The 14,200-nt window shown below is 46.1% G+C and overlaps 1 protein-coding gene across 2 annotated transcripts in view; it reads right to left on the bottom strand.

Moving 5' to 3' along the window:
* DOCK11 (dedicator of cytokinesis 11) overlaps positions 1–14,200 on the bottom strand; it is a 1,219,508-nt gene that overhangs the window by 975,106 nt on the left and 230,202 nt on the right. For both annotated transcript variants that reach the window (XM_078688544.1, XM_078688546.1), the window contains exon 6: positions 9,021–9,116. In XM_078688544.1, coding sequence (XP_078544670.1) covers positions 9,021–9,116 — 96 coding nt within the window. The remainder of the gene's footprint in view (positions 1–9,020; positions 9,117–14,200) is intronic.

The raw sequence follows: 14,200 nt of genomic DNA, 5'->3' as shown, positions 1-14,200 counted from the left end.
CCCCCGGCCCGACGCCGAACACCCCCAGTCAGGCGATGGTGCCAATACTTCCACAGCACCGAACGCACCATGGTGGCACCCCAGTACTTGCACAGCACCGAACGTGCAATGGTGGCCATATTTTCGGAACACCGAACCTGCAATGACTGCACTGATACTCGTGCCGCGCCGAATGCGCGCCACAGGTGGCCATACTCCCACAGCACTGAGCACAGGACTTGGGGAACACCGGATGTGGAGAGACCTTCATGCGGGGCGATGAAAAGGAGCGGCATGGGGTGCACCGGGAGAAGGAGACGATGCGGACGAGTCTCCCTCGCCCCCCCCCCCCCAGGTGGGGGCATCACAGCTGCACCCCAGCTGAACGTCCCGCTTTCACACAACAGGGACCTCTTCCTTTCACTCCGAAGGATCTCTCCCACTCTTGCAAACTCGACGAGAGTGGCCCCTGTAGGGCCTCAAAATGGCGTCTGGGTCCGCTGGAAGGCGGGCCCCGGCCACTAGAGTAACTTTGACCAGCAATATAACTCGAACATTTGCCCCCTGGAGCACGAGCCCCCATCTCCGACAGCATCTCCGCAGCCTTGAAGATCCTACAAAGGTCCCCGGCGGAACCTTCGGCCTTTGCAGGCTTCCGGTAAGGGTCGGCTGCCTTGATCGCCAACGAAACAAACATGACATTGCCACTCCTTCTGTTAGCATGAATTCTAGAACTGCCGAAAAGGACTCTGGTCCAAACTGCCAGTAATGGGAAACATTTCCCCCTGATGCTGCTTCCGGACTGAGCCGGCCCCGCCCAAAATGGCGCTGGTATCAATCGGAACTTACGAACACCTCGTGGTGTTCCTTCGCACTAATATAAACTTGATGTTCTGAGATTTTATATGATCCTTTGTACACTTGGCTAGAAAAGACAAGGAGAACTCACTCGACGAACAGTATGAAAGGATCCCCGTTACAAATGTTGATTACAAATGTACAATGTATTATATTTTTATACCTGATGTAAACCTCATTTACGACGCACACGTACGGTATGCATATAGGAAATCTGATTACAACTATTATGATTATGCTTCTAAATTATGAAAATAAATGCCCCCGAACCCCCAGCCAATTAATAGACGTTTTAGTTTCTTACAAATGAATGAGTAAAACTTTCCGATGTTTCTATTGCTGCGAACGACACCCCCCACTGTACGCACTTTAGCCATTGCCACGACCGGCCAAATACGACCGCACCCTCATAATCCACATGCTGAAATGATTTTGCAAAATAAAGTTTTTGAAACTATGGACGGGTATTGCATGCTTTATTTTAAAAATGTGGGATCGGTGGGAAAGTTCTTTTCTGTGCACCCTACTCTGCTCTCTCTTTAAGGTTAAAAGAAGATGGTTGCCCAGCCCTGGAGGACGGATCGGATCGACAACACGACACTCCGCCTTCAAAGTACGCGACTGACCCATGAACTCTCGCGCAGAGGAAGACCTTGACTTCCAAGGATGGGTAAAACGAACGGTGTAAATGAGGGAATGTAAAAGGAGGGTGAAAGGAAATAATGTAAATGTTATAAAGTACAACGTTCCAAAGTATCAGGGAACGGAGCTGACCCAAGAACCGAAGAACCTTAGAACGCCACAGCGTTGAAAGAGGTTTAAGGATCCCGATAGTGAGATACATCCTTTGACTAGATACCTCGCACTAAGCACCTCTGGTTTCCTTTTTACGTTTCCCCGCACACGACCTATATGGACACACTACCCCCCTCGACTCCAGAAACCATATCCCCGGGGACCCTGCCCCGAGGAGGAAAGACGAGTAAGAGGTAAGTAAAGAACTTATGAATCCATGTATTTGAATATGCGCGAATGCTGTCTCCCCCACCCCCTTTTTTCCTCCCTCTGCAGGTTACATCAGAGATTACAGCCGAGGTGTGGCGAAGATCTGAAGCCTTGCCATGTCTAATACACGAAGCGGACTAGCACCGCAAGGTGGTGTCTAAGCACGCCTGCAAACTACTCACGTATCGAACAAACCCGAAAAATTAGCACAACCTGATAAAAAGTGATCACCCTTAAACCAGACCGGACGAATGAACCCATGTCACGTATGATGCGAAACTATGAGGGAATGTGTGTGTGTGACTGAGGCGTTGACCCAACTGGTGGAAGGACCGAGAATGCGAGAAAGTGCGACAAAATGGTACCTCCTTTCTTCTTTCCTTTTTCTCAAGGCACGTCCCCTCTACCCTGTCTAATGCTCAAACTGCATGATTACAAGATTCTAACGCAGACCCGTGAATGCCCTTTACTGTGTAATGCACTAAATAGCCTTTCTTGAATACACTGCCACCCCCTCTGTTGCACGTGTACTATTTAGCCTGCCGTTGCGCGCTCTCTCTCTCTCTCTCTCTCTCTCTCTCTCTCTCTCTCTCTCTCTCTCTCTCTCTCTCTCTCTCTCTCTCTCTCTCTCTCTCTCTCTCTCTCTCTCTCTCTCTCTCTCTCTCTCTCTCTCTCTCTCTCTCTCTCTCTCTCTCTCTCTCTCTCTCTCTCTCTCTCTCTCTCTCTCTCTCTCTCTCTCTCTCTCTCTCTCTCTCTCTCTCTCTCCCTCTATTTTTGCACTCCCACCCTTCCGAGTGATTAGCCCCGAAATTGGCAGACTGCCACCCCTAGCACCCCACCTAATTGGCTTCAAATACCGTCAGTATTTGCACAAAAACTTGTCTTTAATACAATCACCCTGAGGCCGCGTCATTACCTCTCCTTTTCCGCTAGAAGTCAATGAACCGAGGTTGGGCCGTAAGGGAAAGGACAGGTAAGACGACAGAGGTTCCCTAATCTGACCCGAAATAAGGGAACTACATGTCAACGGCTCCTATGGTATAAAACAAGGACCTCAGAATACGCGACCCTCCCCTCCCCGAATTGTCGCAATACCCAAACCGGAAAAATGATCACCCCTGTTACCTCCCCTGTATCAGCCGCCCAAAAACTGGAATTATGAAACTACCCCTCATTTCCGGTTGTGAGAGATGGGTCGATTTATGCCCTTACCACAAGTTTCCTATGTCCCTGGTTGTTTCCCATAAAACCCCTGTCCTTCCTAATTAAGTAATCGGGCTGTAAAAGGTTACGTAGGATCCAGAATGATGTTTTACAAGGTTAACAGACTAGTCCAAGGTAAAGAAATCATCGAAATAAACCCGGTAGTAGTTGAAAAGCAGGATGCATCGATAGAAAGGAAATGTTTAGCCATGATCGTCTCTCAGCAAAATACCTGTGTAGTACCATGTTGACGACTCACAGTACCCTCTGTAAATGTAAAACTCTAGAGAACGGCATATCTTTGCCAGGTTCGTCTCACGAAGGTGGGTCACCATCAGATGAACTGTCGTGACTGTAATAAATAATTGTAAAGGAAAGTCATAGTAAATCCAACAGGCCCGTCACCGGTCATTCGTATGCCAGTTGTGAACACTAATATAACGGGCATTTTCATTCTTTGCCTGGAGCTGGGAGAGAAATAGACTTTTTGATTATCTTCATCTGCAAATTCTCTAAAGACTGTCTTTTCAAACTTGTTTAAGGGTACTGCTGTTGGAGGAGAGAAGGACCGGATGTGGGAGCACGAGGCCTGACTGCAGACTAAGGAACACCTGCGACATTAGCCAAGGCGAGACCACGACAGAAAAGAGCTGCAGGACGAGGCACTGTTTTCGACAACATGAGAAGAAAGGGTCGACCTGATGCCCCTGCTCGATGTCCAGTGTTTGTCGACAAGTCCCTGCTCTCTGAATTCGGTCACACGCCCGCCTATTTGAAGTCTCTCGTTCCCCTAGTTTGTTCCTAATTTGGCCTTGCTCCATCCCCCTTTTCCTCTGACCTACCCTATGGACTGTTTTGTACGCTCTTCTTCCATCTGAACTTTCTGACAATCACCTCAAAGGACACAGGGCGAAAAGGACCTTTCCGACCAGAAACGCGAGGAAAGGGTCGTGCCCTGCAACGCAGAACTTAGAACAGAGCTGGACTTGTAGCTCCACCGCCGGTGCTCAACAGCGCCAACGAAAGGCAACAAAGAATGATGAGAACTCGTTAAACTTCGAACATTTGACATCCCCAATCGCCGTTTCTACTAGACCTCATTTCTCTCCCAGCCGCCATTGTATTGATCATGCTCCAATCCGAACCTGATATATATGTAATAACCTGCCAGTATGAAATATACTTGCTGCTCTCGCTACAGAATCGTTTTTGTATTGCATTCCTATGACTTTCCTGCTAAACAAATTGACCAAAGTTTATCAAATAGGCTCACCTCCTAAAAACTAGAAATGTTAAAATGTATTGTTTACAACTCTTTTCATCTAGGGTTCCTACCGTTTTCTTTCTCATGCCCACCACAATGGAACCGAGTAGAAAATGAGCCAGCAAGATGTCTTGAATATGTTAAAGGGAGGACTGTTGAAAATTAGTACGTTTTGGTGAACATTATCTGCGCCATCTTGCCTCTTCCCCTGATGCCACACTTTTGTCGTGCGCGCCCGCCATTTTTTTAGATGCCCCGATCAGAACGAACCCTTTTGCATGCCGCTGGCCCCTGACATAGCCCCTCGCCTTCACTAAGCCTGCACGCTGACCACCCCCCTGCTTGCACCTGCCTTGAGTCATAAACCCCTCTTCGGCGCTGCTCTGCCCCAGGCCCTCATCCTGTTCCCAGCGCGACACCCCCCTGCTTCCCTTTCATGATCTCCGGCCCTTAGATGCAAACCCCCTTCTTCCCCGTGTGCCCGTTTTATCTTCCCCGTTCCCAGGCCGACACCCAGCTCTGCCGATACCATTCCTTGCCCCTCCCCGTACAATAGAAAGTTTCCCCCATCAAAGGATCCCCGGGTTGATCAAAGCCCCCACTCCATGAGATCCGATCAAACCCCCCACATTCCGTGAATCGGCGGAATATCCAGCTGCGTGATACTCATCACCTGTTGTGACTAGGGTGGGGATTTCAACTGTAAATGTGTGTGGGAACGGGCCCAAAGGGGAGTTCCGGGAATGTCTTTTCCATACATCAAAGCTTTAACATGAATGTGTAATCTACAATAAAGTCGTAAAACAGTGTATAAGAGGCCAGGCCTCAGAAATGTATCCAGAGCACCTCAGAACGATACCTTCTGCCGGTTTTGTTGTGTTCTCCTCCGGAGAGAATAAAAACCTTGTTTCCTGCTTTCCAGTCTCCAGCGCCTGCCTCTTCATTGATTAAATAACTAGAGGGTCACAGAGGCAATACCGCCGGGCAAATATCGATTGTCCCCGACCCGACCCAGGTTTTAACACAGATGTGGGGTAGACATGTGTCCTGTCCTTTCATTTTGAGGGGCTCTGATGTCAAGGTGCTGGTTTTCTTCTGTTTGGTGTGACCGTATCAGCCAGTTGCTCGCATGCCTGGCTCGGCCTCGGGTCTCTCTCCCTTTGGGGAAGGTGACTTTCCTCAGTGTCTGAAGGAATAATTCTTCAAGGCCGTGCACACTTTCTCACGCTCCCCTTTCACAAATGAATAGCTGCGTGGGCGTCGGGTGGTTTAGATCAGTCAGGCAGACCGGGTCGGCGCGCCTACCCCGGAGCACCACCTGCTTCATGCTTTTTGTGGTAGCTATAAAGCGTCAGCGGTAAAAGGTTTTCAGAACATTATTCGATAGTTTATAGTATAGAACGGCCTCCCAAGGTGTAGTCTTTATTGCGTGTTAAACTTGTGGGAAGGTCTTTTTAGTTACTTCGATATGCGTCGCTGTACTAAATCTGCAACCTCCGTTGATCCACGGTGCTTGGGTGAAAAGAAGACCCAAACGCTTCTTTACTTCTTTCGGTGTGCAAATTTTATAATTTTCATCACTTCAAAGTTGTCCACTTTCGATACAGCCTTCACCGGTATGATGGAGAGTGAGATATGAAACCGTAAACCATCGCAGCTTCTTTAACACTTCACTATCTGCTGTGAAGTTCAACTATGCGAAATTAACTTCAAGCAATAAAACGTAATAGATCTGGTGGGTGAACGTAGCCATAACTGATATTTAAGACAACGGACAGCTATGGTGTAGGACACGTGGAAACATATTTTAAAGGGTGATTGCAGGTCTAATTCTGCAGGCATAAATCCAATGTGTTTAACTCACACATGTAATCCGAAAAGGCACTGCAGTATTATGCAGTACACCACACCAATTTCAGGAGTGTCCATTTCGGATGTTTTGACATATTAATGCAATATCATCCAACAAAACGTGCCAACATTCTGAAATAGCACTCTATCCTCGAAGTATATGTTGCCCTATTTTAGTCCGGATCCAAGGCCACTGAAAGCATCACAACATCCACCAGGAAACCATTATGATGCAAAGGTGTCTTCATGTTTTAAAGGCATCATAAAGTTAAGTTTGGTATAATTCATACTAAGGTCAGTAACACAATTGCTAAGACTTCTACTATTGATTTGCTGTAATGTGAGATGACTGTTGTGGCCTGTGCCCTTAAACATTCTGGCGCCGAACGGAGCTGGAATTAAGGCAATGAATAGTAACAAGCGAAGTGTATATGGCAATTCAGGCTAGCTTATGTGTCTTCCTAACTAAGAGAACCATTACTGACTACGTCACACATCTGCTGTAGTTTTAATTTAACAGTTCCATCGTTAGGTCGGAGCGAGTTTATGAATACATTGAGAATGCATCCATTCGTGGGAGTGAGCTCTGGTGGTACATACATGGCAGAGGGTGCGGTGGAGTGACATGGAGCGCACAGTGACTGTATACGTTATGTAACAGATTATTAGTTAATATATCTGGTTGTACTAGCAGGCACGGACAGGCTCATACGGAGTTGGAAGTATGGTCATATTAAAAATGTCGTTTAGGGCGCCAGTCGAAGCAGCCCCTGAACTTGTTTCCATCAAGGAAGCAATACATGCACGACAAGGCTTCGTGGTGAACAACTATAATAGCTCACTGTCGCCAACTCTGGCTATCTGGCTATCAGCCCCTTACAGAGAAGGAAATCGTTGTAACACACATATATTCAAATATGATAGTAAAGATTCTGAACACCAAGTGCTCTAGCAGGCCGCACAGCCCCTTTCCTGGCTCTCACTATAAAAATCGATAATGCAATGCATGGTCGATAAGCACGTCATCCTGAATTTGCTCGAGGTCAACTTTTGTTCATTTAATCAATTATGCGTTTTTATATAGCACGGACGTTACTCGAAGGCATGAGCTCTTCACAATAAGTACAAGAAATGACAGGTAATAATCGTACAGTGCATTGCAGAAGGGATAAATGAGAAGTGTGCAGGTTGCAAGGGAGACAAAGTACAATTGGAGGTAAAATACTGCAACATGTGCTAGACACTCAGGCCTAGAACAAACGTAATGTAGGCGATGGTGGCACTTGTGCAAGCAGCAAAGGCAAACAACGGTTATAAGGGAAAACACAGTATAATTAGAGGTGAAATACTGCAATACAACAGAGAACTGGGAATGACGTTTGAAGGTTAGGGCTAGTTGTGCCCTAAATAATCTCAAATAACGATCTTGCAGTGATTTGCCAGGACATTCACTGTCATGATTAGTACAGCACTGTACATGACTTTCATAAGCCCACCACCTTGCTTGTACAAATATCACTGGTTTGCCAGTATCAGCAGATACAATAATGCAAATAGTCACCTGCAGATCCCCCGTATAATATGTCCGGACAAAAACAACTGACCGCCAAGGAATCTCGAGGTGGGCTTTTTAACTAAGGGCGTGGCCTAAGAACTGTATCTACGCAATCCCCATTAGAGGTGCGGCTTATGTAACTAAGGGCGTGTCCTAAGAACCGTTCTAAGAAATCTCCATAGTGGTGTGGTGAAGGGGACTATGATAGAGGTGCACTAAACAGCGTCAGAAAGTAGCTAGGTGGGTGGGGGGCTCTGTCATCGACGGGGGCCTCCTCCAGAGCGGAACCAGATGGACAGTAGGGATACCTCTGCGGCAGAAGGATACAGTCTAAATACCTCTGCCTGGCACAGTAAGGGTGCCTGAGCCAAGAACCTGGAGCCGAGGGGGTTCCAGGAAACAGCGTCGGCGCCCCGTTAGTCCTTCGGGCGGTCGGGGGGCCTGAACCGACCGGGGGTGTGCCTCATCGCTCCGCCCTGACAGGGGGGGCGGGAGTATAACGAAATAAAATGGTAATTTTCTGCACCGTCAGAGCATCGACTCGCCGTGCAAGATGGCTCCTTAGGCATGCGGGTCAGCGAGTGGCTGCCGCATTGGATCGCCTGTAAGATGACACACCTTATCAGCTACCTGTTGTACGAAATAAACCTGCAACAGTGCTTTCCCACAAATATGTCTCCTGAGTTTTTCTTGGTATGTAAGTGTTAATGTGCGCAGAGCGGAGCGAGCGCTGGCGGTGTGGGCACTATGAGAATGACAACACAATATAATATCGAATATTTTTACATTGCAATTGCACGCAAAAAAGATCCCATTATTACCTTGCTTCATGATATGCGTGAGTATGGTTTCCTGTACGGTAAATGAAAACTAAGGATGAATTACACTAACTTTTTTTGTTATGGCTGACTGCAATGTCCTGATTGTGCCACCTTGCATTATTTTGTGTGTCTTATTTTAACGGAAACGGTGTACGTGTTTTTATGCAATTCACAACTAAACAACAAGGGAAAACTCTTTGCTGCTTCTGAAAGACCATACTAAAGTTAAAAGTCAACAAAACTCACCCTTTATGCTCATTCATATGACACTACAGCTCTTTACAAATTTCGATTCATGATTTCATTTTTAAATATCATACTTCAATTCCCAGCGCTTATTTGACAACAAACAGTTGTACCCATCTACGCTTTACATGAGCCAGCAGTACTCAACACTGCGCACATTTAGAAGAACATGAGTCGAAACGTAAGAAACACTTCAATACATAAAGTAACTTAATTAAATGAAATAACGTTATCTTACTTTCATGGTGACTGTGATTGTACTGTTTACATTGGCCTTGTACAGCCAGCCTTGTTTTATAACTCCTCCCTTCCGAGAACATAGCGACGTGGAATCCTGAAATGAAGTATGCATGGCAAGTTAGAGACGTAATCATAAGAATGCAAGGACATCTTAAAAATCATACACATTTTAAGATGCTATGAATTCTTGAAAAAGTGCGTTAAAATAGTTTTTCTTGATAAGCAATGTAAGCTTTGGACGCAAAGGAGTACATTTAATACTTTATAGCGTTGTATTTATTATTTATTTCTTAGTAGAGTGCAAACATTCCTACGAGCGTTAACATGAGAAACTTTTTTTTCTTGATCCATGCCTTTATTTTGGCCCTTCTTTGGTGGATTTTCATATCATTCAAAATAACAAGATTAAGCTGGTAATTGTGTGTCAGTCATGCACCGGACCTCACTTGCTAACAGCTTGCCACATTTCAGGCAGATTGAGTAAAAAGCACCAAAGGTACTACCATATGAATATGACTTGCCTTCCCATTTAAGGTTACCACACCACTCCCATCTCCATGATGGATCTGCATGAAATCTTCGGTCTGGACTGTTCCCTTTGGAACAGGGTCAAAACTGATTTGCATAGGGCTGGGCCTAAACTTAGTACTTCTCCAATAAATGTTATATTTCATATACATATACATACGTAACTATATATTTCACTCACAAAGTCACTTTTCACCATACTTTTCGTCCCTTCATATATTTCTCCAGCCCATCTGTGGGAGACTTTTCTGTGTACACTGTGAGAAGTCATTTGTTTCATAATTGAGCACAGGGATCGTTTTGGCTTTCCATAATTAATATCATTCATCAAAACTAAATCAAATCATGATGCTGCATGCTACTGAAACTGTTTGCCAGAGTATTACGTTGCAAAATATGCTGTGCAAATATTATTACCACATATAATGATAACTGTTAAAAAATTACACACCAACAAATGTTACTGTGCCTTTAAACTCTAATTACGAGCCAAAACCATAAAATGTGTTTGTGGTGTGGTCGTTTCCGGGTAGAAACAACAGTTCATGCTGCAGTATTTCCTTTTTCCAAGAGCTAAAGTAACAATCAACCGTTGTAAAATTCTTGTACAAGTAACTACAACTGTTTCTGTCTATTTCGACAACTAATAGGTTTTTGTCTCATGCACCGTTCGAATATTCTTGAACCGAAATGAAAACTTGGTGTACAGAGAGTGTGGTAGAAACATACCTCATACTTAATTCGTTCGACAACAAATGTTAGTAAATATTTCTTCTGGTGACAGCTGATAGCTAATATTTTCAAATGGTAAAAGATGAAATATGCTAAAATATTTTATAACATACTGTAGCTATGCGATTTTAAGCACTGGAATATTATTAATTTGATTCATAGCTGGAAGCTTTTCAGTATATGTTTCAAGAACTGATTTTCCTAAAATAGGACATTCTGAGTAACAGTAACAACAAGGACTAGTAGAGGAACAAAAAACAAGACCTTGAAATATGCACAGTACCATCTTTGGCCTTTTTTTGAATGAGGGAGCACACCCACGGGCTTCAGGGAAACGTGGGGGGCTTCTCCTGTAGGGCGCATTATCTAGAATGTAACGCAAATATAAAGCATCAAACTTATCTGTAAACTTCCATCCGTTTTCTTTCAATACTTAAAAACTGCTTTGTTTTAAGGGGTAAAATCCTTTTGAGTAGGAGTCTACCAGGAAATGGGACTTGACTTGCTGTCACTACGTCATCGTTGTGTAATTTCCGTTCAGAGTCCTATTTTCATGACATCTGTGTTACATATGCACTACCGACTCGGAGTAATGGTAGGGGTAATGAAATATGGCACGATAGTACACATTAAATATTGATAAAGGCTATTACAAACTGTTAGACCTGGCATCTTTGGCGTGGTTTCCCCCTATCTTTTTGCCTCTACCTCCTGTATTTTTGATGCTGTGCTGGATTTCGTTTTTGCTGGTTTAGATGCTTTGGACACTCTGCCACTGCTGATCAGTGCCAGAGTGTAAGTGCTCCCTGTTTAAATTGTTATTCTGATTGGATATACATGTTTGGCATGTTTGTATCACCATGAAGTCCCTAGTAAAGTGCACTGGGTGTGCCAGGGCTGGTGATGACAAATGCTACTAGTGGGCCTGCAGCACTGATTGTGCCACCCACAGGAGTAGCTCTAAAATGGTGTCTCAGGCCTGCCACTGCAGTGCCTATGGGCAGTTTAGAACTGCCATGTCCTCCTGGCCAGTGTCCCCACTGACCAGGCCTAACCCTTCCCTTTTTGTGCACATCAGCCACCCCTATGGAAGGCCCAAGGTACCCCCCTGGGCAGGGTGCAGTGTATGTGAAAGGTAGAGCATGTACTGGTGCAGGTAACATGTTCTGGTAGTGAATTACAGCCATTTTCGTTTTTCACTATTGTAAGGCTATCTTGCTCCATAGATTAACATGGGGGATGCTGGCTACAGTGGTTAACAGCATTTCTTCCCATAGGAACAAGATAGGACATAAGTATCTAGTATCCCTGAACTCAGAATTTAATAACACATCTTTTAGGAAAGGTTGTTTTTAAATCCTGGGTTTGAGAACAGCACTTTTAGAAAGTTGCTGTTCTCTTGTCTAACCCTTCTGTGTGCCTGGGCCTGTTTTTGTATTGACTGTCTGGTTTGTGAGTGACAGGGGCTGGGGAATTCCCCAGCAGGATGGATGAGTCAGCACTAGGCTGAATGACTGCAGTTGCAACTGGAGTGGTGGGAGGAGTTAGCACCTGGGCTGAATAGGGCTGTGCCTGCCTTCCACAATGCTGGCTCCACCCCCCTGCTGGGCGGCTGAGGACTCTGCCCCTCACTCTGAAAGGAAAGATGCAGCCAGCAAAACAAAGTGCTCAGGATCCACCCAGAACTGGTTCAGACCGGGCTCAGGGCCCACATGCACCAAGAGAACAAAGACTTTAGGGGTATAAGTACAGGACCCCTGACAACAGAAAATTAGATCATCCTGGAAATCAAGAAGGAACCTCTGCCAAGGAGAAAGCTGAAACGGAAGAAGGAAGATTGTCCTGCTGTTGCTCTGCTGGACAGACCTGTTGCTTTGCTGCCAAGGAGAGGGGAAGGACTTTGCTGCTGAGCTGTGTCCCCTGTCTTGAAAGGAATCTCCAAGGGCCTGAGAAGAGCTGGCTCCCTGTTTTGAAGTCCCAGGAACAAAAGGACTTCACCCCCAGCTTCCCTGAACTCTGCTGAGAGTTTTCTGTCCTTCCTAGAGTGCTTGATCCAGTTGTGGGGCCTCTGGAAGTTGTACCTGTGCTGGGAAGCTTGAAACTAAGCTTGAGTGACTTTTGAATCTGAAAAGTGTCGCATCGCTCGCTTGCGGAACGCATCCCCGACAGTGCGAGAAGTTTCCCGCCGCTACGGAGGTCGAGATCGTCGCAGCGCCTGACGCCGCTGCCAGAGACGTCGCATCCTTCGTTTGCGGGACGCACCAGACCGGTGCGGGAGAATCGAACATCGCTGCGAGTATCGTCGCAGAGCCTGTCGTCGCTGGGTGAGATCGCCGCACCGCTTGCTTGCGGACCGCATCACGTCGCTGCGAGCATCGTCGCAGAATCAACGCATTGAGGAGCTGCGAGAAAGAGGATCCCCGCTGGACCGCGCATCGTCGCCCCGGAGATCGTCGCAGCCCCTACGAGATCGTCGCATCGTGCCTTTGCGAGAACAGACTTCCTACGGAACCTACGCACCGGAATCCATACAAGTGGCCTTCCTCCCCATACAGACCGGATTCGTCGCAACTCGCACGCTGCTGCAGCGGGGCTGTCGCAAACGCCTCCCCAGGGTCTCAGGAGCAACGCATCGCTTGTTTTCCACCGCACCAGCTTCTGCTTTCGGAACTTTGTTGCATCTAAAAGGTACTGTGAGTAAACGTGACGCAACTGTGAACTTTTCACGCATCAGTAGAGAATTCTATTGCAACGTAGAGAATTCTAACGCAACCTTAAGAACTCTTTTTGAAACCATATTCTTGAACTGTGTATGTTGGATTTTTGTCGTTTTGGTCTTGTGTAGTTTAGATTAAAAATACCTTTATTTTTCTAAACTGTTGTGGAGTTGGTACAAATACTTTACGCATTGCCTCTGGTTAGCCTAGACTGCTCGTGCCAAGCTACCTAGAGGGTGAGCAGGGGTTATCTCAGAGGGTTATCTCCTTGCCCTGACTAGAAGCAAGGGTCCCTATTTGGACAGTGGTACCTATCTCTGCCAACTAGAGACCGCCAGATCTAACATTGGAGGTCAGGCGGTGGGATTTGAACTTGTATTTTTACTTGACCCACAGTAATTGGTGTACATCACTAGTGAGTGCAGACCACTACGCCACCGCATACTACTGGTTTTTGGTTTTGATTTTTCTATTTTTGAGTAACTCTTCCAAGCATCATGTCTTTGAATGGGAAAGCACCCAGTAAGGAGGTGGAAGTGGAATTGGAGTTTGCCATTGGAGATTTGTATTCATACAAAGTTGAGCAACTTAGGAAATTCTGCCTTGAGTTTGAGTGCCCCATAAAGAGCGCCTACAGAAAGGAGGCGCTGCAGAGAATCTTGAAGGCCCATTGGGAGGCACAAGAGGGAGATGATGATGTAAATGGAGGGAATGGTTTTCAAGTCAAAGATCTGCCAGTGGGCAGAGTAGGCTCAGGAGCTGGCAGCAACCACTCCGGTAGGGGCCTCACCCCAGAAGAGTTACAAGAAAATCAGAGAATGAGAGAATATGACTTGGAAGTCATGAAAATGAAACTGAGGTAATTAGAATTGGAGAAAGAAAGGGCAGCGGAAGACAAGAGAGAGGCTCGTGCCCTAGAGGAAAAGAAATTGCTTTTGGCTCATGAGTTGAGCATGAAAGAACTGGATCTTAAAGCCAAGGAGGTGGATGCCAGTTCAAATGGTGGCAGCGCGCAGCCAGTGCATGGGGGTAAAGTATATATTCCCAAGGACCTGGTACAGAATTACCATAGGGGTGAGGATATTTATGCCTGGTTCACTTCGTATGAAATTGCATTGAAGATGAATGGTGTGCCTGATCAGCATTGGGGGGCCTGTGGAAACATTTTGAGGCTTCTGGGAGGAGTGAGTGCTCTAGAGCC

Source organism: Lissotriton helveticus, chromosome 4_1 (genome assembly GCF_964261635.1).
Source record: "Lissotriton helveticus chromosome 4_1, aLisHel1.1, whole genome shotgun sequence".
NCBI lineage: Eukaryota > Metazoa > Chordata > Amphibia > Caudata > Salamandridae > Lissotriton > Lissotriton helveticus.
The sequence above is the reverse complement of the archived record's forward strand: the minus strand, read 5'-3'. Positions and strand labels throughout refer to the sequence as shown.